Raw genomic sequence first — 24,357 nt, forward strand, 5'->3', positions numbered from 1 at the left:
CTGTCCAGGCCTATATTTGGTATAGCCCTCCCTCGACAAAAATGCACCAGCCGCTACTGCATTCAGCAAAGTTACAATTTAGCTGATAGCCCAGCCCAGGCAGACACGATCGGGGATTTAACCACCGCAATAAATGCACATCTGAGCAGACGTCTTGTGTTCTGCTCTAGAACCCCCAAACATAGAGCCGCAGCACCGTCTTTTGGTGAGTCAGCCCATGAGATATATCGGCGGTTTTACCCCACTCGCGCGCCGGCCGTTTAACATTTTGTGGGCGTTCCCAGACATGCGGACTGTCTATGACGAGACGTGGCCTTAACCTATCCCCGTCCTTCATCCTCTTGGCCACTCTTGCTTCAGCCTTTTGTGTCTATTATCTATTATTACCGTGTATATTATTACTGCCACCATCGTTATTATTACTATTAGATTATTGTTATGTTTACGTCAACGAGATAAGTAAGCTTTTCCATACGGGGTGAAAAGGAAAAAAGGCAACACAGAATGAGGTTGTGACTAGAACCTAAGTCCCTGAGGGAGACCACATCACAGCAGAGTCCTCTGCCACCTCTCCAACCTCATTGGCACGTGGTTCCCCCCCCTCCTCCTCTGTCCTGGGAGAAATACCGCATCTGCTCCTCACCGCCCACCACCTCAGTTTAGTGAAAGCAATGTAGTGATGGAGGGTGATGGAGGGAAGGGAGGAGCATTCCTGTTTTTCCTCAGTTCCAGGTTCCCCCTGATTCTCTGTACAGTACAGAGGCCGGGGAGCAGCTCCTTTCCAGAGTTAAGTGCTTCGTTCTTCTGGACGAAGGGGGGATGCTAAGGCCGATGAAACCTAAACAAAATGAGGACATCTCATGAGGCACGACATGAGGACATATCATGAGGCACAACAGACATATTTTGCCTTTTGAACAATGGGTATCTTCTGTTGTGGACCTGGCCATAGGCGATTCTAGGCTTTCCAAACAGGGGTTGCACCACCAAGAAGGTAGACAAAGAAATGTTGTATATTTTAAAGTAAAATGCATTAATCTGGTGCACTCTGAGAGCAAAATGAAGAGGCTAGTAGATATGATATAACTTGTCGCAGAACATCAATTTTGGGTTATTTGGTAAAAGTGGAACTGTATTCCTTCTGGTTTTCTTCATTGTTCATGATTTTGTGGAAAGTATTGACTATAGAGTCTATAGTGAATGCTGCTATTAACTTGTGTTTACTTTTGCTACTAAACCAACATCAGGACATCCAAGCAAGTTCTGACAGAGAGCAATGTTATTGGACCCATTGGACAAACACATTTGCATATCTCCCAGCATGCATTGTTCCTTCCAAACTTTTGACCACAAAGTAAAGTAACCACATTAAATAAGTGGTGAGTGGAAATAATCATTAGCCTATTCTTAGTTAAACATGCAGTTTTGGAACATTCAATAAAGACAAATACAAAAAATAGACTATGACTCGACACCCTAAGTGATAGACACATGTTATGAGAGTGGTATATATATCCCTCACACTATTATCCGTTTTAGTGTAGAATGGTTACTTCCTTGCTCTGCTCTTCCCTAGAGTGCACAACCATGTTCAACCCTGGCGCCAGGCTGTTTCGGCCCTCATCAACATAAAATAAAAAATCATCTGGCCACTAGGGGTTGCACGTGCAGCCATATGACTGCTGGAATTCATTTATTGAAGCCGTGCGTGGGGGCCATGGGCATCTCCATGATAGCTAGGTTCCTGTTTTGTTTCTACTGTGAGCAAATTTATGCACGGGTCGATGGTTGGGGGAGGGGCCTGCGGGGTGGGGGTTATGAATGAATTTGTTTGTGTATGTATTTTCTATTTTCTGGGTTTTTGCTCATGTTTTGTGGCTGTTGTTTTTGTTGCATGTCCAAATATTTCAAAAAGAAAATAAAAATCACAAAAGAAAGAAATCGTCAAATTGAAATCCAATTGATAAATGTTTACCTCGTGTAGATTCGGCTCTCTTCATGAACCTCCATTTCAGTGCTCTTATAATCATTGAGCTCCTTCCGGATAGCAGCCTTGAAGTACAAACATGAAAGGGCTTAAAAAGGGACAAGTGTTCCACTAACCGTCATGCTAGATACCAGTATCATCATGTGGTAACCCAAGTTAATTTACTTTTCCAAAGTCTCGTGCACCAAAAGGTGCCCCAGGTGCTTATAAGACACTACAATTATAACATACAAGAGCAATATCATGAGTGAAAGAATATGATACACCTCCATACATCAAACAATATCAAATCAAATATGAGCACAATGGCCTGCTCCTTAAACATGGCCGCTATAAAACATAACTGTCAAGTCATGTGAAAAACAGTCTACTTCAGGGAGATACATGCCTACACTCATCCAGGTTCACAAACGGGTTGATGGAGATAACAAAGTGAGTGAATACCTTATCAGCGGGAGTCAGCTTGGTCCAAGGCTTCTCGGCTCTGCGATCGTAGTCATGGGCGTTTGTGACTTCCACATACTCGTGGAATCGTAGGATTTTCCTAGCCTGTAGTTCTGCAACTGTGGGTCTTTGACTCAGCTGTATAGGGGGAGAGGTGTTATGTCAGCTCAATATCAAGTAAATACAGCATCTAACTGTAGTGTAGGATGTTAATAAATACAGCAGCTAACTGTAGTGTAGGATGTTAATAAATACAGCAGCTAACTGTAGTGTAGGATGTTTATAAATACAGCAGCTAACTGTAGTGTAGCATGTTTATAAATACAGCAGCTAACTGTAGTGTAGGATGTTTATAAGCACAGCAGCTAACTGTAGTGTAGCATGTTTATAAATACAGCATCTAACTGTAGTGTAGCATGTTTATAAATACAGCAGCTAACTGTAGTGTAGGATGTTTATAAATACAGCAGCTAACTGTAGTGTAGCATGTTTATAAATACAGCAGCTAACTGTAGTGTAGGATGTTTATAAATACAGCATCTAACTGTAGTGTAGCATGTTTATAAGCACAGCAGCTAACTGTAGTGTAGCATGTTTATAAGCACAGCAGCTAACTGTAGTGTAGCATGTTTATAAGCACAGCATCTAACTGTAGTGTAGCATGTTTATAAATACAGCATCTAACTGTAGTGTAGCATGTTTATAAATACAGCAGCTAACTGTAGTGTAGCATGTTTATAAGCACAGCAGCTAACTGTAGTGTAGCATGTTTATAAGCACAGCATCTAACTGTAGTGTAGCATGTTTATAAATACAGCAGCTAACTGTAGTGTAGCATGTTTATAAGCACAGCAGCTAACTGTAGTGTAGCATGTTTATAAGCACAGCAGCTAACTGTAGTGTAGCATGTTTATAAATACAGCAGCTAACTGTAGTGTAGCATGTTTATAAATACAGCATCTAACTGTAGTGTAGGATGTTTATAAATACAGCAGCTAACTGTAGTGTAGGATGTTTATAAATACAGCAGCTAACTGTAGTGTAGCATGTTTATAAGCACAGCAGCTAACTGTAGTGTAGCATGTTTATAAATACAGCAGCTAACTGTAGTGTAGCATGTTTATAAGCACAGCAGCTAACTGTAGTGTAGCATGTTTATAAGCACAGCAGCTAACTGTAGTGTAGCATGTTTATAAGCACAGCAGCTAACTGTAGTGTAGCATGTTTATAAGCACAGCAGCTAACTGTAGTGTAGCATGTTTTATAAATACAGCAGCTAACTGTAGTGTAGGATGTTTATACAGCAGCTAACTGTAGTGTAGCATGTTTATAAATACAGCAGCTAACTGTAGTGTAGCATGTTTATAAATACAGCAGCTAACTGTAGTGTAGGATGTTTATAAATACAGCATCTAACTGTAGTGTAGCATGTTTATAAATACAGCAGCTAACTGTAGTGTAGGATGTTTATAAATACAGCATCTAACTGTAGTGTAGCATGTTTATAAATACAGCAGCTAACTGTAGTGTAGGATGTTTATAAGCACAGCAGCTAACTGTAGTGTAGCATGTTTATAAATACAGCAGCTAACTGTAGTGTAGGATGTTTATAAGCACAGCAGCTAACTGTAGTGTAGCATGTTTATAAGCACAGCAGCTAACTGTAGTGTAGCATGTTTATAAGCACAGCAGCTAACTGTAGTGTAGCATGTTTATAAATACAGCAGCTAACTGTAGTGTAGCATGTTTATAAATACAGCAGCTAACTGTAGTGTAGGATGTTTATAAATACAGCAGCGGATGTTTATAAATACAGCAGCTAACTGTAGTGTAGCATGTTTATAAATACAGCAGCTAACTGTAGTGTAGCATGTTTATAAATACAGCAGCTAACTGTAGTGTAGCATGTTTATAAATACAGCAGCTAACTGTAGTGGAGCATGTTTATAAATACAGCATCTAACTGTAGTGTAGCATGTTTATAAATACAGCAGCTAACTGTAGTGTAGCATGTTTATAAATACAGCAGCTAACTGTAGTGTAGGATGTTTATAAATACATCAGCTAACTGCAGTGTAGGATGTTTATAAATACAGCAGCTAACTGTAGTGTAGGATGTTTATAAATACATCAGCTAACTGTAGTGTAGGATGTTTATAAATACAGCAGCTAACTGTAGTGTAGGATGGTTATAAATACAGCAGCTAACTGTAGTGTAGGATGTTTATAAGCACAGCAGCTAACTGTAGTGTAGGATGTTTATAAATACAGCAGCTAAGTGTAGTGTAGCATGTTTATAAATACAGCAGCTAACTGTAGTGTATGATGTTTATAAATACAGCATCTAACTGTAGTGTAGCATGTTTATAAATACAGCAGCTAACTGTAGTGTAGGATGTTTATAAATACAGCATCTAACTGTAGTGTAGCATGTTTATAAATACAGCAGCTAACTGTAGTGTAGGATGTTTATAAATACAGCATCTAACTGTAGTGTAGCATGTTTATAAATACAGCAGCTAACTGTAGTGTAGGATGTTTATAAATACAGCATCTAACTGTAGTGTAGCATGTTTATAAATACAGCAGCTAACTGTAGTGTAGGATGTTTATAAGCACAGCAGCTAACTGTAGTGTAGCATGTTTATAAATACAGCAGCTAACTGTAGTGTAGGATGTTTATAAGCACAGCAGCTAACTGTAGTGTAGCATGTTTATAAGCACAGCAGCTAACTGTAGTGTAGCATGTTTATAAGCACAGCAGCTAACTGTAGTGTAGCATGTTTATAAATACAGCAGCTAACTGTAGTGTAGCATGTTTATAAATACAGCAGCTAACTGTAGTGTAGGATGTTTATAAATACAGCAGCGGATGTTTATAAATACAGCAGCTAACTGTAGTGTAGCATGTTTATAAATACAGCAGCTAACTGTAGTGTAGCATGTTTATAAATACAGCAGCTAACTGTAGTGTAGCATGTTTATAAATACAGCATCTAACTGTAGTGTAGCATGTTTATAAATACAGCATCTAACTGTAGTGTAGCATGTTTATAAATACAGCAGCTAACTGTAGTGTAGGATGTTTATAAATACAGCAGCTAACTGTAGTGTAGGATGTTTATAAATACAGCAGCTAACTGTAGTGTAGGATGTTTATAAATACAGCAGCTAACTGTAGTGTAGCATGTTTATAAATACAGCAGCTAACTGTAGTGTAGGATGTTTATAAATACAGCATCTAACTGTAGTGTAGGATGTTTATAAATACATCAGCTAACTGCAGTGTAGGATGTTTATAAATACAGCAGCTAACTGTAGTGTAGCATGTTTATAAATACAGCAGCTAACTGTAGTGTAGCATGTTTATAAATACAGCAGCTAACTGTAGTGTAGGATGTTTATAAATACATCAGCTAACTGTAGTGTAGCATGTTTATAAATACAGCATCTAACTGTAGTGTAGCATGTTTATAAATACAGCAGCTAACTGTAGTGTAGCATGTTTATAAATACAGCAGCTAACTGTAGTGTAGGATGTTTATAAATACATCAGCTAACTGCAGTGTAGGATGTTTATAAATACAGCAGCTAACTGTAGTGTAGGATGTTTATAAATACAGCAGCTAACTGTAGTGTAGCATGTTTATAAATACAGCAGCTAACTGTAGTGTAGGATGTTTATAAATACAGCAGCTAACTGTAGTGTAGGATGTTTATAAGCACAGCAGCTAACTGTAGTGTAGGATGTTTATAAATACAGCAGCTAAGTGTAGTGTAGCATGTTTATAAGCACAGCAGCTAACTGTAGTGTAGCATGTTTATAAGCACAGCAGCTAACTGTAGTGTAGGATGTTTATAAATACAGCAGCTAACTGTATTGTAGCATGTTTATAAGCACAGCATCTAACTGTAGTGTAGCATGTTTATAAGCACAGCAGCTAACTGTAGTGTAGCATGTTTATAAGCACAGCAGCTAACTGTAGTGTAGGATGTTTATAAGTACAGCAGCTAACTGTAGTGTAGCATGTTTACAGGTTTGCTTGTTTGTGTTACCTTCCTTGTCAGCCTCCGTTTGATCTCTCTGACCTCAGCCTGTCTGTCAGCCTGATTCTTGGCTGAAGAGAGGACAAACAACAAGAGCTTAATTTAGACTCTGCATGAAAGCCAGGCTTCATCTGCACAAAAGGTAAAAGCAAATTTCCAAAATTAGCCATCATTGCTGTAATCTGTAGTCTTTGAAAAAGTCTTACATTCTTGCTATTATTGTTTGTGAAATTCATCCTCTGTAAGTAAAGCAGTGTGGCATGACCAAGACCAAGAAGATCATTGTAGACTACAGGGGGGGGGGGGGCGCACACCCCCCAATCACCATCAACGGCACAGTGGTGGAAAGGGTGGACAGCTTCAAGTACCTGGGAGTCAACATCCACCAGGACCTGACATGGGCCGGTCACACCGCCACTGTTGTCAAAAAGGCCCAACAGCGACTACACGGACTCAGGCGCCTGAAGAAATTTGGGCTAAGGCCAGAAATCCTCAGGGACTTCTACAGAGGCACCATTGAAAGCCTGCTGACTGGCTGCTTCACCACCTGGTACGGGAACTGCACCACCATGGACCGCAAGGCGCTAAGAAGAGTGAGGCGCGCGGCCCAGCATGTTAACAGGATGTGAGCTGCCAGAACTGCAGGAACTGTACAACCAGCGGTGCCTCAGGAGGTCCCTGAAGATCATCAAGGACACAAACCACCCCCACAACAGCCTGTTCTCCCTGTTACCCTCGGGGAGGAGATACAGGGTCCCAAAAGCACGCGCAAATCGCTTGAGGGACAGTTTCTTCCCGCAGGCCACGAGACTCCTTAACATACACAAATAAACTCCGAACAATCATGTAGTAGCTGTACTGCAGCTGCTACCATTACATATGTTTAATTATGTCTATGTTATTTGCACCTGTGCAAACAGAATGTTAAATTATGTTTAAATTTGTCTATACTATTTGCACCTATGTGCAGTGAATGTCACTGTTTCTGGCTTGTTTTTATTGCTTTACTGCCTTATTGCTTGTTGTTTCTCTTGTTTTCCTGCACCTATATGCCCTGTTATTTTGCACTATGTTGGAACGGAGCCTACAGCACAAGAATTTCACACGTGATACTTGTACTAGGGAGTGACAATAGAAATCTTGAATCTTGAAGTCATGGATAAGGACGGTGAGAAGAAAAGGAAGAGTTGATACTCACGCTGAAGGATGTTTCTTTGCTCAAGCTCCTCAGCAGTGGGTCTCTGGCTAAGTCGTCTGGAGTAAAAAATAAATCAATAAAAAATAATAGAAGAAAAAAAAAAAGTGGTGCTATTTTTACACACTTTCATCACTTTGCCATTCAGGCGAGAAGAAGTAGGACAAACATCTAAAATTATCTCTTTGATATCTTCAAGAAATGCACAATGGCTATTTTCAGTCGAAATGATTCACAGTCATTAGCACATGTGCACAAGCAGTGTTGGGCAAGGTACTTTCAAAATGTAATATACTACATATTACTAGTTACTTTCATTTGAAAGTAATAAGTTACTTTACAATATTACTGTCTGTGTAGAGTAACTCATTACTTATTACACTACTTTAGCATTACTTTTACCAAAACAACAGCGGCAGCAGAATGACATCGCCGCCCCGGGACCATCCCAAAAAATAATTTCAACCGCCTTGAAGTCAGTGTAAACAATCCAAAATTCTAAATGTTATTATCTTCCTTTGTTATCATAGTGGTTATTTGCATAAAAACACAGAGTTTGATTAGGAAACGATTGTATCTTTTTAAAATATGTGCTTTGATAAAAATAAAAAATAAAGTAACTCAATGTGTAACTTGAGTTACTTGACAAAGTAACTGGTATAATATTACTGAAATCATATAAGTAATAAGTTATATTACTGAGTTACTGCTAAAAGTAATATATTACATGTAATATGTTACTTTTGTAATGAGTTACCCCCAACACTGGTGTTTACCTTGTGAGCGCCGTGCCAATCTGTGTGCGGATGGCCTCCCACTGCTCTCTGCTCTGCCAGGTCAGGCCGGTCTGTCCTGGAGGCTGCTCGTCTCTGCTGTTCCTGTCCTGGACGAACCTGTCCCTCTCTGGGGCACAGGGCCGGGCGGCCAGCTTCAGAGCCAGGGTGTCCTTCCTCTTCACCCTACAGGCCAGGGCGTCTGAAGGGGCCAGGCAGAGAGATCAACCAACCGCTCAGGTGGTGTGGGTGCACAAAAGACAAACGCACTTAAAGGAACACTGCCCATTTTCAACCAGCTTTGTATCATTAGAACATCAGTAGTATATCAGAAAACTGTAAACTGTTTTGAAGTCTGTCATTTAATTTGACAGTTATTGAGTGTTAAAGTGTGGACCAGTGACATCACTGGTCCACACTAACTCAAATTAATAACTCATTAACTCAAATCAACTCTCAATAACTGTCAAACTAGATGAATGATGAATAGTTTGACAGTTATTGAGAGTTGATTTGAGTTAATGAGTTATTAATTTGAGTTAGTGTGGACCAGTGACATCACTGGTCCACACTTTAACACTCAATAACTCTCAAATTAAATGACAGACTTCAAAACAGTTTACAGTTTTCTGATTTACTACTGATGTTCTAATGATACAAAGCTGGTTGAAAATGGGCAGAGTGTTCCTTTAAGCTGTGTTCACACCGAGATATTTATTTTTCTCTGTCGCTCGATTCAACCCTTTGGAATCGCTCTGTCTCTGTGTTTAAATCGCTCGTCAACAGGCACAATAATTGACGGACATCTGGGGGCTGTAACGTTACGCAATGTCATGATGTTTGTCCACTACGAGCCACCGTAGTTGTTTACAAGCTAAGCCTATCAGCGTGCTCCTAACGCGAGCTCTATACCGGTAGTACAGTCGTCACTTCATATCAGCTCTCAGCCTGTCAATCAGCTGTCAATGCGGTTTGTTGCCACACAATAAACCAGCGGTTTGTTCCAAGCCAGTGTGATCCTTGACTCACTCTCAACATGGCAGTCAATCAGCGTTGAACAGCGAGCGACTGATGCCAGCGGAATTTCGCTCGAGTTGGGATATTCCATCTCGGGCGACGAGCGAATCTTCTCCCTATCGCTCTGTCTCTGTCGCTCGGACGCCCAGCGATTTTTCTCCCGGGCGAATATACGCTCAATCGCTCGTTTGCATCGACTTTGTATGTAAACTCGATGCCGGCGAAAAACTTGAATAGGTCAAGTCAAGTCAAGTCAAGTTTATTTATATAGCCCTAATTCACAAGCATGTCTCAGAGGGCTTCACAGAAAGTATGTCTAGCTGATTCTAGCTAACACACAGTAACAAGAATATACAGAATAAAGATAACATTTGAACATTTGAAGAAAGCAGGAGAGTGGAGGAGGGAGGGAGAGGGAGGAGGGAGGAGAGGGGGGAGGTGGGGAGAAAATAGGAAATGTGGAGAGGTGGGAGGGCGCAGGGGAAGGAGAGCAGTGGGAATGTGAGAGAGGGGAGAGGACAGAGAGGAGGAGAGAACAGAGAAGGAGAGGTGGAAGGGTACAGGGGAGGTAGAGTAGAGGTAGGGTCTAGGGTGGAGGGAGGGAGGGAGGAGAGGGGGGAGGTGGGGAGAAAATAGGAAATGTGGAGGAGGAGAGAACAGGGGAGGAGAGATGAGGGTGCAGGGGAGGGAGAGCCAGGGTAGGGGTAGGGTCTAGGGTTGGGGGAGGGAGTAGGATACGGGCCCGGATTAGGGCGAGGGTGGGGAGAAATGGGAAATGTGGAGGAGGAGAGAACAGAGAAGGAGAGGGTGCAGGGGAGGGAGAGCAGGGGGAATGTGAGAGGGAGGAGAGGGCAGAGAGGAGGAGAGAACAGAGAAGGAGAGGTGGGAGGGCGCAGGGGAAGGAGAGCAGTGGGAATGTGAGAGAGGGGAGAGGACAGAGAGGAGGAGAGAACAGAGAAGGAGAGGTGGAAGGGTACAGGGGAGGTAGAGTAGAGGTAGGGTCTAGGGTGGAGGGAGGGAGTAGGATACGGGCCCGGATTAGGGCGAGGGTGGGGAGAAAATGGGAAATGTGGAGGAGGAGAGAACAGAGAAGGAGAGGTGGGAGGGTGCAGGGGAAGGAGAGCAGGGGGAATGTGAGAGAGGGGGGAGGACAGAGAGTAGAGGTGCAGGGGAAGGAGAGCAGGGGAAGAAGAGCAGGGGGAATGTGAGAGAGGGGGGAGGACAGAGGGTAGAGGTAGGGTCTAGGGTGGAGGGAGGGAGTAGGATACGGGCCCGGATTAGGGCGAGGGTGGGGGGAAAATGGGAAATGTGGAGGAGGAGAGGACAGAGAAGGAGAGGTGGGAGGGTGCAGGGGAAGGAGAGCAGGGGGAATGTGAGAGAGGGGGGACGACAGAGAGGCAGAGAAGGAGAGGTGGGAGGGTGCAGGGGAAGGAGAGCAGGGGGAATGTGAGAGAAGGGAGAGCAGGAAGTGGCAGGGATTCAGGAAAATAGGGGAGAAGAGGAGAAGGAGCAGAGGGGGGGGAGAATGAGGAGAGAGCAGGAGAAGGGAGGGGGGGGCGGTGGGATGTGGGGGAGGAAAGAGCATGGAAAGAGAGGAGAACAAGAGGGGGGAAGAAGGGAAGAAGCGGGGAAAGGGGGAAAGAGAGGGGGGGGGGAGAAGATCAGACAACTGACTACTCTAAGCATTAACCAGAGCTAACTGGGACATAGTATCTAGCTAATCTACAGCCTAATCTGGCCTATCCTACCCTGCTCTAGTCTGATTTTAGCCTGAACACTAACAGGTCAGCCTTAGGCTGTAGCTAATCTATCGCCTACCTAAGCTGTTCTAAACCAACCGGCAGCCCTCGACCAGTGATGAAGAGCACCGATGCCCCCCGACCCGGCCCCCGCCCACATATGGCGTGGGAGGGAAGGCCAGGCCGGGACACAGCGGCACCCCCTCACCCCCAGTGAACGCAAGAAAACCTTTCCACCATATGGATCGCCGCATGGATTGCCCCAGTGACTTGGCTGAGGAGGAACCTTGTGAGGTCGTTGTGCTAGGGGCCAATTGCTGCGGCCCAGGCGGACCCAGCCCCCACGCGACCCGCCCCCCCAGCCCCCAGCCACCAGCATAGTGACTGAGAGCGTGAGAGCAGGCCACGCGGGGGACGGGCCCACCCACCAGGCCACAGCAGCGGACCCCCATCTGGGGACTCCCCTCCGAGACAGGCCGAGAGATGCCGGGCTAAACCATGCACAGAGTTTCCGATAATGAAACTCTGTGAATGGTTTATTATGGAAATAAAATGTACAAGAGAACAGAAAATTGAAAATGTAAAAAAGAGTCCAACAGAAGGGATATAAAAATGTAATTTTTAAATTATCCTAAGATCAGGGAAGGGAGTTGAAAATCTAAAAAGTAGAGTCCAAAAAAAAAAAAAAAAAAAAAAAAAAAAAAAAGGTCGGTGTGAACGCAGCTTTAGAGGGCCGAACACAAGTGACAACAAATTCAGACCCTTTTTTTTGGTCTCATGGCGCATGCTTACTGGGTGGGGGCTCATCCTCTTCATCCTCGTCTGACTCTTCATCTTTATAGAGCACAGGGCCGTCTGAGTCACTGTCCTCCCCGTGCTCCATGTCACGCTCTCCCTCCTCCTCCTCCTCGTCTTCCTCGCTGCTGTTGTTGCCCTCGGGGATGATGCAGACGCCGGGCTCCCCGATCAGGCACCGGCGGCTCCGCGGCTCCAGCTCCGGCTGGGGGATCTCCCCATCGTACGCCTCCTCTTCCTCATCATCCTCCTCTTCCTCCTCCTCCTCCTCCTCCTCCGAGTAGTCATCTTCAGCTCTGATGGGAAAGTGCAAATACATGACCGGCCATTGAGTTGAGTATTATGGACGCAGATAAAGGCTCTTTTCATGTCTTATTATTGAGATGAGATAGACTACCTTTAGCACTTAAAGTCCCTGGAAACCAGAAATAATTTTTTATTATTTAGCATTTTGAGTTCATCACATCACAAGAACCTATGTTAATAAGCCACCAGCCAAATTTGAACGGTGATGAACGTCGCAAAGTATATAAATTTAGGTTTGAGAGTCATGACAAAAGTCATGAGAATCAATTAGATTTTCTCCCGCGGACTGTGTGGGCGTGTCCCGTGTGTGTGCGTGCAGGACTTCTCCTCCGAGAGAGAGAGAGAGAGAGAGCGAGAGAGAGAGGGAGGGAAACAGAGAGAGAGAAGGAAAGAGAGATGGAGTGTGTGTGTGTGTGTGTTCGCTCGTTGCTCGGCGCATACTGACAGAGAGGAAGAGAGACTGCCGCTGCGAGTGCACAGCGCTACTGTGTGTGTGTGTGTGTGTGTGCACGTGCGTGCGTGCGTGCGTGTGATTCGATTAAATCTTATGACGTGATAAGACCATTCATTTTAGCACCGCGCGCTCCACTCTCTTCAATGAGGAAATGGAAATGCAGACCTTGTAGAAAAGTGGCGATTTTGGGGGTTTGGGTTGAAACTAATGTCTCCTACTTTCTGAGGCACACAATTACTCACATAAGACCCTAAATGTAATAGTTAGAAGGTTTTTGTGGATTTTGGTTTCCAGGGACTTTAAATGAGAGTGACGCACTCTACAGAATCTTACAGAGTGGCAATATGTACAGTATCCCACCACCACAGTAACGCCACTTACTCTGGCTGATTATCAATATGCATTCTTGTGGCATCCATGACGTGTTTGATGTCATATCTAACTGCCAAAGCATGACTCCAAAACAAAAGGAAGGAAGTCATAGAAATGGACAAGACAGAAAACCTGTCAAGTTTCCTCGTCATTCTCAAAATAACGAGGATGCATCGGATGTTGTTGACTTGACAAACAAGAACGAATGGAAAGCCCCAAGATTGATTCAGGGTATATGCAGAAATCCTGAAGTTAAATTCAAAACCTTTTAAGACCTTTTCAAGACCCCACCGCCACTTTCGACAGATCAGCAATAGAGGTTTCATCACGATACAATGTTATATTGATTCTTTGGACAAGGATGCCACAAAGACTTTTTAAGGGCCTTAATTTCCCCTAAATTGATTGATCAATTTTTAATACTTTTTCAAGACCCTGTTCATTGCACTGCATTATGTCCGAACAGCGTTTCAGTCTAGAGTACAGAAACATGTAAGAAAATGAATAGCTGTTTCTTAATTGATGACGTGTGCTGCTATGTGAAGCACATAGTCCATCTTAAACTGTAAGGAAGCTTCTCTGTGCTAACTTTCATGAGGAGATCATCCTCCTCTACAAGAACACAAGTATCAACAAGTATCAACCCCTTCCCTCATGTGTCTGTTTTTGCAGCTGCCCTGTTCGTTATATGATTGATTTGATTGATTGATTGATTGATTGATTGATTAAGGTGTCATGCCCTCGTCGAGCCCAAGCCAAACGGGTTTCCAAGACACACACTAAAATACAATAATAATACAACATTGACACAAAATAAAATAAAAAACAGATTGTAGGACATTGTACTGCTCAGACAGCAATACAGAGCAATACATCAATTACTAAACAAAGAGTTTTATCTTTTCTCCCAAGCTTTACAAATAAACTCTGCTGTGGGGAAGGTTCCTTTTTTAAAGCATAACTCAAGTTTCACATAATCGTCCAATTCAAAGAAGTCAGCATAAATGGAGGACATTTGACTAAAGAGTACTTCTCTAGCGTCATTATAAGCAGTACAGTAGAACAGGAAATGCATTTCATTTTCAATTTGCCGTAAGTTGAGCACACAGGGATCTTTTTGGTCTGTTCAAGTCAAACTACACATAGGGCTCTACACTGTAACTGTCTTAATTTTGGTTTATACCATAGGTCGACAGACCATTTATTTTTATACATACTGAACATATTACTCATAGTCTCTCGGGTGTCACAAAGTAGCTTATTATGAAAAATAAAAGACAAGTCGTTTGAGTAAAATATGGATTTCAATTGATTTGAAATCCAGACACTTATGATGTATAGGGAATAGGGCTGGGCAATAAACTGAACATGGATCCAAACGGACATTTAGACAATGAGAACCACTTTTTTCCCCTTTTCAGTCTATTGTCATTTGCCTTTTGATTGGGAACGCATATCTCATTATTACTCTGGTTTCTATGGTTAGTGTGCTGCCCTCTTGCTGTTGTTGTTGTTGTGGCGTGTGTTTGTTTGTTGACTGGTCTTGTATTTTGTTTAATAAAAATTATTGAACCAAAAAATACAAAAAAAGAAAGTGACATTTTTAGAACCTCTAACGACCTGATCTTGTTCATGTCAATCAATTAAATTAATTCATTAAAGCAGCTACGAGCAAGATTTTTGATTGTTATTAAACAGTCTAAATTTAATATCGATGCATGACATCTTACCTCTAATAGTAGACGAGACCAACGCAGAGTAGTCTCGCTTGAAGCCCGAGTGAATCGGCCAGTGTTAGTCTGTCTGTAGCCAGGGCAGATCAGGAAGTGAAATGAAACGGTTTGCAGCAGCCACTTCGGCCATAACCACAAAATAACTTCCAAACAAACTGTTAGAATATAACGAGAGATGTTGGCGAGAGTAGCAAGCCCCTGCATGGCGTTCTCCTTGTTTATGGTCTGTTGCTAGGCAGAGCGAAACGGCGGAAGGCAGGCAGCTGCCGTAAACCGTTTCGTTTCACTTCCGGGTTTATCCGGCCCGCCGGTAGACAGTAGGGGTGTGCCACCTTAGGCACCTCACGATTCGATTTGATTCGATTACGATTAAGGGTGCTACGATTCGATTATTAAACGATTATTACGATTATTACGATTAATCACGATTTTCGATGCATCTTTTTCACCAAACAGGATTTTTTTTAAGCAAGGTATATTTGTCAGTATCCATTAATTAAAGTAAACAAACAAATGTACCTCCATTATCTTCAGTTGCGACTGAAGTCCACGCATCACATGTTACAGCCACCCTGCATGCTTTCTTCAGTGATTCCAGTTTCCAGTACTTCGGTTTTGGTCTCGTTTTACAGTTAAGGAACTGCTTTCCGGGCGAAATACCGTATTTTTTGCAAATAAAGCAACAAAAAAAAATGCTTTTTTTTTTTTTTTTTTTTTGCAATTTTTTGCAAATCGATAATCGAACATTGTGAATCGATTTTAATCGTCACGTGACTCAACACGATGCATCTAAAAAACGATTAATCGGCACACCCCTAGTAGACAGATAGAGAGAGAGAGCCCCCTGGTGACGCGAGGTTAGACAGACACAGACTCTATAAGCATCAAGAGAGCAATCTCCGATTCACACGGCTTTGGTCTCAGCTACTATTATAGGTGTGATGCATCAAAATTGTAATTATACTGTTTAATAACAATCGAAAGTCTTGCTCGTAGCTGCTTTAATTGAATTAATTCATGTTAATTTGGTTCATACTTTCCCCAATGCGTGCATTCATAAACTGTCCCCTGGTGGTGATATTGATTTGAAGTCATATCGCCCGGCCCTAATAGGGTTGAACTCACAGTTTTAGTGGTTGGATGCTGACAGGCAGGGGGCGCCCACGATCTCCCTGGTACTCTGTTTCAAAGAGCAGGGAGTGCGCCGTCCGTTGCGAGCCGTCCGGATGGGGCAGGGCCGGCCCGGGACTCGACAGCGCCCTCTGGATCATGATGTGCAGAGGGACCGGGGCCGGGCGCTGGAGGGGGTCGTTGGTCGGGCTGGGCGGCTCAAACAGCATGGGTATGGGCTGGGGCAGTGGGTGCGGGTAGGAGTGCTGATGGTGGAGGAGGTGGTGGCCGCGTATGTGTTTGCGGGGCGGGGAAGGCGGTGTGTGGGACGGCAGGGGCGGAGACGGGGGCGGAGGGGGCAGCTCGAAGCCCAGCGGGAGGCTGTGGTTGTGGTCCTCTGGGGTAGAGGGACTGAGAGCATGGGCCAACGCTGAGGAGGAGTCGTCCGGGTTGCGTTTGGTGACGGGAGTGGTCCTCTTGGGGGGCATCGGCGGAGAGGGCTTGGCCGGCACGAGACTGGCACCCCCGGTGGCTTGTTGGGTGAAGTCCCCTGCAGACAGGGGAAAAACAGTTCATACATCCAGTCGTAAAGTCAAGATGCGAGTGAGCCGTTAGTGAGTGTCATTTCATTGTTTGCCACTGTGATGCGAGTGCGCACATGCATAAACTCATAATACTAACTCCTAGTACATGTACTGTATGATGCAGGCCCGGTTTTACAGGGGTGCAAAAGCACGCATTGCACCCTTATTTTAATTGTCTGCATGCTCAGTTGAAAATACGTTTTTTTTTTTTTTATATAAATGCTGCAGCTGCTTTTTGGCACCTACATGTACCCTTTTGAGGTTGAGATAATTATTATTTATATATTATCATTATATGGTCCAAAATATTTCAGTAAAGCACTTGAAACACTTGAACTATTCTTGCTTGGCTGGTATCATTCTACTTGAAATGATGGTAAAATGCATTATTTTTAGTTCTGGGTCGGCCCGTGCATGTGCACCCCTTCCTATCTAGGATGCATCCCTAGTCATCTTGTTCTGGAACCCGGCCCTGGTATGACGTATCCAAGTAACATGATCCAGTACACATGAACAGGTATAAATACTGAGATTACATGTCTGACTGACCATGAATGCATACTGTACATATACTGACTCGGGTCACATGACTCAGGTCACATGACTGGGTCCACATGAATGCTTGCGTTGCCCTAGCAAACTGTGGCACATGGCAACCCAGGTCACAGAGACAAAGAGCACAAGCATTAGCCTACATGCTCTACTACACAGCCATATCTTAAACCGGTCATCAGAACCTCCTTCCTGAGCATCTTCGCAGTGCAAAAAGAAGCTACTGAGAAAACCCAGACACAAAAAAAGCTCAAATGCAAACCTTTGCGATTAAATGCATGCACATTTGGTTTGGTATATTGATGATTGTTAAGAATGTTTTTCAACGTAGAAAGACTTAGCTTTAAAATGTTAATGTTGAAAGCCATAGCCGTGCTACTTAAGACATAGTCGGAGATCGGAGCTGCCAGACGTGAAGCATGCGACAACAGACTGGATTAAAATTGATTAGACCTTCTCTCTAGTAGAGTCAAGACCTTATGTTAGAACACGTTCTCTTCCTGGTCCCATCCATCCATCCATCCATCCATCCCATAGGGCCATATGATTTACACAAAATTACATAAAAATGTAATCAACTGTAAAACATGGAATATTGCAGAATATCCATAATTTGGCTGAAATTGATTAAAAAAACTAGGCCTAATTATCAAAATCAAAAGTACCGGTAGACCCAATTTATTGTAGTAACCTAAATAATTTCTTAACTGTAAAATAGCCCTAGAGAAATAATTCCATTTTCAATTGAGGTGTTTTTGAGGTTTTCGAGGTTTTCGATCCTAAAGGTCCTTACACATCGGGAGCGTTTTTTTTCGTGCGATTAATTCGCACGTCAATAATATTTTCCCAACCTATACCAGTCAATGCAACCATGCATACCAACGGCGAAGTTTCACTCAGCGTTATTGCGGTGTTTATTTTTTCCGAACCACGGTCGATTTTTCAGAAATTCGCTTCCAACGTGTACACATCTGTGGCTGTGATTGACACGTGGGTCAAAACTCGCATCGCAATTTCGTGCCGTATATTCGCATCGCTCTTGATGTGTAAGGACCTTAACCCTTAAATTAAAATGAAATGGAAAAACAGAATTTGGGTGGAAAATTTTGATTTCGTACGGCCCTCTCTTCCACAATCTTCAAATGCTCCAGAGACCGTCTGTACGTCAGCCCATCAAAATGTGGACAGAGGAAGTTGTTCCTCTTCCAAAGAAAACGCTTCTGACTGGAAGGAAGTTTGACGGCATTCGACCAATCACGACACATGTTCACGAAAATAAAGAAATAAAAATACCGACTTGGGGTGTGATATCAGTGAGGAAGAATGGTTAAAGATATTAGCGAATACGGGGAAATATATAAAGGAGGCGAGGGGGAAATTTACTCAATATAAGTTAATACACAGGTTTTATTTTACGCCCTCTAAGCTTCACAGGATGAGTTTGATGGCCAGTAATTTATGTTGTAAATGTCAGGCAGAGACAGGAACGTTTCTGCAATATGGGAGTGCAAACTGGTTTACCCGTTTTGGGAAAAAGTAATAGAATACATAGGGAAATGGTTGGGTGCGGAGGTGCCTGTGTCACCAAGGTTATGCCTGTTGGGGGACCAAACAGAAATGGGGCGGCTTTAGCTCAGGAGGTAGAGCGGGTCGGCCAATGACGCAAGGGTTGGCGGTTCGATCCCCGCTCCCTCCCAGCTGCTGTCGTTGTGTCCTTGGGCAAGACACCTAACCCTCCTTGCTCCCGATGGTGTGTAGGCACCCTGCCGGTGTATGCATGGGTGAATGTAGACTACCTACTGATTGTAAAGCGCTTTGGATAAAAGCGCTATATAAATGCAGGCCATTTACTAGGCCATTTCAAGTGCCAAATATATCGAAGTACGACTTTGCAGTGATAAATGTAGGCGTGGTCACGGCTGCCAGAATGATTCTCAGATTATGGAAAAGTACATCCTCTCCAGATTTTAAAAAAGTGGGTAGAATTCATGTTCGAAATAGTATCATATGAACACATGTTGGCAAGAGTCAATGATAGAAATGATTTCAAAATTGCATGGGACCGCTTCTTTGCTCATAGCATGACTGGGACGCTGTGATGTCGCTATATTATATTACATTGCTTTAATTATTTGATTTATTTTTTGCTGTGAATATATCACGGAACCAAGTATGTTCATTTATTACAGGCCTGGAAATAGGGAATATTGTATGAGTGAAAGTAAAAAAATAATGTTTGTGCTGTCTGTGTGTGTAAATAAATAAAAACTTTATTTACAAAAAAAAGAAAAGAAATAGAAATATCCAATTTCCATTTCTGCTCAGCAGCTAGCTAGGATTCGACTTTTTCCTTTGCCAGTCGGAGCTATTAAGCGACTGCACAGGGGACACTGAAGTGGTGAAACGAGCGGATACACATCTTATTTATGCCTTATTTCTTGAGAGCTGTTGAAATACAGACGGGCAGGCGGGAGCATGTGTCAATTGTGGGAGCCAACTGAATCGTATTAAAGAGATACTCAACAGTTGAGCCAGACTGATTTTGAGCCAAACAGATTTGGTCAGTTTTTCAAAAGAGGGTGGGGAGTTTTTTTGAATCCGCCCACTCCACATTTGGATAGGATGAACTTTTGTGGGGCGGGCAAATTTCAGAGCCAATGGCAGAGCTCTGTGCATTTCCTGCTCGCGCATGTGTAGTTTCAGTTAAAGCCAGCTAGCGCTGTGACTGGATCTGCTGCTGATGTTGCTGTCCAAACCTGACCACCCAGCATACCACCCAGCATACCGTTTTACTTCGTCGAACCAAACGGTTCAGCTAACGCTATAATCGGGAGAGACCATAAAACATTTTTTTTTTTTTTTACGTTTTGGTCCCAGTGAGATGTTATGCAATCTCACCTGTTTCTAAATATATCCGTACCGTTTGGTTTGAACCAGTAAAACTTTTTTATAAGCATTTTACGAAATGTGTATGGGAAAATAAATGGCGGATGAAAATCTCCGGTACAGTGCTGAAGCAGGAAGTAGGCGGTCACTTTGCCTCTCTATTGTTTGATATTACCCAGAAGGCTTTGAGGCGGCAGATTTATGACAAGAAAACCATCAAATCTGGCTAAAAAGTTAGATATAAATCTCCCGCATTCACATGACAGGTGGTACTACGTAAACGTACTAACACACTAGGGCTGCACGATATGAGGAAAAGCTGCGATGTGCGATAACACTGTTCAATATTGCGATGACGATATGACCTGCGATAAATAAATAAATGCTATAAAAAAAAATATTAATGGGTAGGGGTGCTCCGATCCGGCTAAGCCACGATCCGATCCGATTCCGATTCCTGGGGTCACGATCCGATTCCAGAATCGATTCTCGATTCCAAAGATTCTCGATTCCAGAATCTAGAATCGATTCTCAATTATGTAGTTTTATATTGCAATAACACACAAAGGTAAATCTAAGACAAAAAATGACAAATGTATTAATGCTGAACTTCAAATTCAACTTCTGAAGTATTCCAGTGAGGGCCTAAATTCATTTTGCAATAAGAGTGTCTTAATTTAAGCATAAGTGGCACAGGATTCTCAAAGCCTCGGTCATACGAACAAAAATGCACTCTTGAAGCAACAAAAAATCCAAAACCAACAAGTTAATTATTTACATTTTTACTTCAATGTAGAACAGTCATTTCTTACACATGAGATTACTTTTAGCCTTTTAGTCATAACGATTATTGAAAGATATTCCATATTCCAGACTGAAATGTTATAACAGAAGTGGAGTATTGGCCAGAATGACATGAACATTTGGACACTTATTCAGCCGGTATCTTGCATGTTGCGTTCATGTGCACTGTAAAAAAAAAAAAAAAAAAAAAAAAAATTGCGATAACACGTGACTTTTGCGATGTGTTCAGCGCATATTTTCATATCGCGATGACGATGAAAATACGATAAATCGTGCAGCCCTATAACACACCCAACAGTATTCACCTAATCACTCGCACAAATATTGTCGTACACACACACGGTATCCACACTCGGCGCTTATTATGTGCATGCAACTCTCCAAAGAAGGCAATCAAAGCTAATAGACAAGTGATTAAGTGTCGTATCCAAGGCGTTGAAGAGGGGCGATACGTTGCAACTACGACGACGGAGTTGACAGGATGAAGAAGGGCAGACTCTGAAGGGGGCATTCCAGACACGCCGGGCGGGGCAAACCCGGGCCACGGTGGTGACATCCTTTTACCTGAGCGCAGGCCGCCAGCCCGCCGGCACAGGTACACCGGCAGGGACAGGTAGACGTCATAGTCGCACTCTCTCTTCCAGCAGGACCAGTAGAGAGGAAGCTGGGGGTTTTGCGCCCCCTGCAGGGCCGAGGCTAACAGGGAGGAAGACGGAGGCCTTCAGCTGCTGTGGTTCATGAATGCATGTGTGTACATGGTGGTGGATGTGGCTGTATTGAGAGGGCAAAGCAGGGCAGGCGGCGGGGTGGTGGGGATGGGTCACTGCTGTGCTGCTCAGCATTCCGTCTTTCAGTTCGCCAATGTTTCAACCCTGCTCTATGTCACTAGCGTGCTTACTTCTTAAAGCAGCTACGAGCAAGATTTTCGATTGTTATCAAACAGTCTAAATTAGGGATGCACGATATATCGGCAATCATATCGGTATCGGTCGATGTTAGTCATTTTTTAACATATCGGTCATATCGGTATCGGTCAGATGTTGCAGTGTTAATATCGGTTATCATTATCAGCCAAATTCTTCACATTGATATGAAATAATGCAGTAAATCTATGATTTATGGCCTTTTCCAAAGGCTTTGCAAATAAAGAAATGCATAACTTTTTCAAATTCAGTGTTAACATGTGTTTTTCAGTATGTACAAAATGTGATGATCATAAAAATGTGGTTTTATACAGATCATATCGACATCGGTAAATATCGGTTATCGGCCATAACAGCAATGTTAATATTGGTTATCGGCATCGGCCAAAATTTTCATATCGGTGCATCCCTAATCTAAATTGAATATCGATGCATCACATCTTACCTCTAATAGTAGACGAGACCAACGCCGAGTAGTCTCGCTTGAACCCCGAGTGAATCGGGCCAGTGTTGTCTTGACGATTAGTCTGTCTGCGGCCGGGGCAGATCAGGAAGTGAAATGAAACGGTTTGCGGCAGGCAGCCACTTCGGCCATAACCACAAAATAACAAAATGACTTCCAAACAAACTGTTGGAATATAACGAGAGATGTTGGCGAGAGTAGCAAGCCCCTGCATGGCGTTCTCCGTGTTTATGGTCTGTTGCTAGGCAGAGCGAAACGGTTGAAGGCAGGCGGCTGCCGTAAACCGTTTCGTTTCACTTCCGGGTTTATCCGGCCCGCCGGTAGACAGACACAGACTCTATAATCATCAAGAGAGCAATCTCCGATTCACACGGCTTTGGTCTCAGGCTACGATTATAGGTAAGATGTGATGCATCAATATTATAATTATACTAATCGAAAATCTTGCTCGTAGCTGCTTTAAATTGTTCATGTTTACTTATTATGATTTTATGCACTGCTCCAATAAAATGGCACCGACTGTATCGACAGATATTTGCTCAGATCGTCGATAAGGCCTACTCTTGAATTTTGTGAAGCCAAAAAAATGCTGGCAACCTCTCTTCAGTTTCCAAGCATGTTGCATTTCATTCCATCTGCTAATGATGATGAGCAATATAACCATAAGTGAGTCACAACAAATAAGGCATCTTTCAAAATATATTTGCCCCATTTGACGAGTCACTTCGGTTAAAGAAGTACAAGACTATCAGAAAACCTGATTGAGATATGAGAAGAGGGGAAAGAGCTCAAGAGACCAACATTTCGAGAAAGCCGTGCACATTTCAGTCAGCGTTGACATAATTCCACAAGAGCTGAGACAGGAGGTCTAAATATTTTTTAAGGCACCAAAATCATTAGATCAAATCAGCTGATGAGATCAAAAGAAATCAAAGTAGTAGACAGCGTTGCCCCAAGCGGGAATTAAGTCAAGATCATCACGGAGAGAAGCGCACAGCGAAAAGACAACAACAAAACTGTATCTGCGCAAGCAGCAGCTCACAGCCACCAGGGGTCCCTGTTCTCTATATAATGGGCCTGTCTGATTCTCAAGTGAATGAGCAATATAGGTGGAAGTAAGAAGTAAGAAGTTGTAATTAGGCCGTCTGAAACCAGTTTGATACATAAGTTCACTGAATTTGCAACCTTTCTAGGTACCTGGTTATGGATGATTTTCGAGGAACCATACCATGCACACTTTGGTGGGTTAGGGTATCCCATGATACCTTGCGACCCCTTCCAAAACGACGAAGAAGAACGGAGCGAGCCCCTAATGGCGACGCCCACAAAGCCGACCGCATCAGAAAAAAGTGAAACAACGTTGGCTAAATAACAAACATATGTCACTTTCTTTTTCATTTTTATTCTAGAATAGTCAATAACGTCAACATTTACTTAATGTAGTGCAGTCAGATGTTTGTACAGTGTCAGGAAAGTCACTTTTGAACAATAGTAGGAAGCATCTTACCTGACGGTGTTCTGGACAGCAGCCGGCTAGTTAGGTTGCTAATATAACTAACGTTAGAGAACTCGCTCCGCCCGCCCCAAAGCAGGACTACACAGCCAGGATGATAGCAGCATTGCAGACCTTCAAGTGTAAGTGGAGTTCGTTTTAACTGTGCTTTATTAAATGTAATAAATATTAAATTTATTAAATGATAAGCTGTCATTACTTCCCATTTCATTTGTAGCGTTTGTAACATTTACGTTAGCTGGGTTTTACGCTTTTAATTTGAAGGCGGAAAGGGGAAATGGTCTGATCGTAGATAGATTGAATTGACACTGGTCTGTCAATTCGATCAGTTCATATGTACCATTTCCCTTTTTCGCCTTCAAATTAAAAGTGTTCACGTTGTGCCTGTGAATCCTCGACCTTTCTGGATTATAAAAGTAGTATAGCCATGCCGTTTTATACACATTTATTGCCAAATGCTTTGGGATTCAACTTGATCAATCTTGGTCAGAAAAAATCTTGTATATTCAATGGAAACAGCACCAGTGTGACCTGTCGCGTGCAATGCTACCTTCAAGCATGAGGACGTCTGAAACGAGTTATTTTTCATCCACCTATATTAAAATTAGTTACCTAATTAATCAAGTATCTAGTTAGGTAGCTAGGTGATAGGAGCTCACT

The 24,357-nt window shown here is 42.9% G+C and overlaps 1 protein-coding gene across 1 annotated transcript in view; it reads right to left on the bottom strand.

The window, feature by feature from the left end:
* Nucleotides 1-703: 703 nt before the first annotated feature.
* phactr4b (phosphatase and actin regulator 4b) overlaps nucleotides 704-24,357 on the bottom strand; it is a gene marked incomplete at its 5' end in the record, with an annotated part of 43,488 nt that continues 19,834 nt past the window's right edge. The window contains 9 exons of the mRNA XM_083662663.1: nucleotides 704-838; nucleotides 1,976-2,052; nucleotides 2,432-2,569; nucleotides 6,488-6,549; nucleotides 7,677-7,732; nucleotides 8,450-8,648; nucleotides 11,995-12,293; nucleotides 15,988-16,522; nucleotides 21,363-21,494. Coding sequence (XP_083518789.1) covers nucleotides 823-838; nucleotides 1,976-2,052; nucleotides 2,432-2,569; nucleotides 6,488-6,549; nucleotides 7,677-7,732; nucleotides 8,450-8,648; nucleotides 11,995-12,293; nucleotides 15,988-16,522; nucleotides 21,363-21,494 — 1,514 coding nt within the window. The 3' untranslated portion in view covers nucleotides 704-822. The remainder of the gene's footprint in view (nucleotides 839-1,975; nucleotides 2,053-2,431; nucleotides 2,570-6,487; nucleotides 6,550-7,676; nucleotides 7,733-8,449; nucleotides 8,649-11,994; nucleotides 12,294-15,987; nucleotides 16,523-21,362; nucleotides 21,495-24,357) is intronic.

This window comes from Poromitra crassiceps (assembly GCF_964638095.1).
Source record: "Poromitra crassiceps genome assembly, chromosome: 29".
NCBI lineage: Eukaryota > Metazoa > Chordata > Actinopteri > Beryciformes > Melamphaidae > Poromitra > Poromitra crassiceps.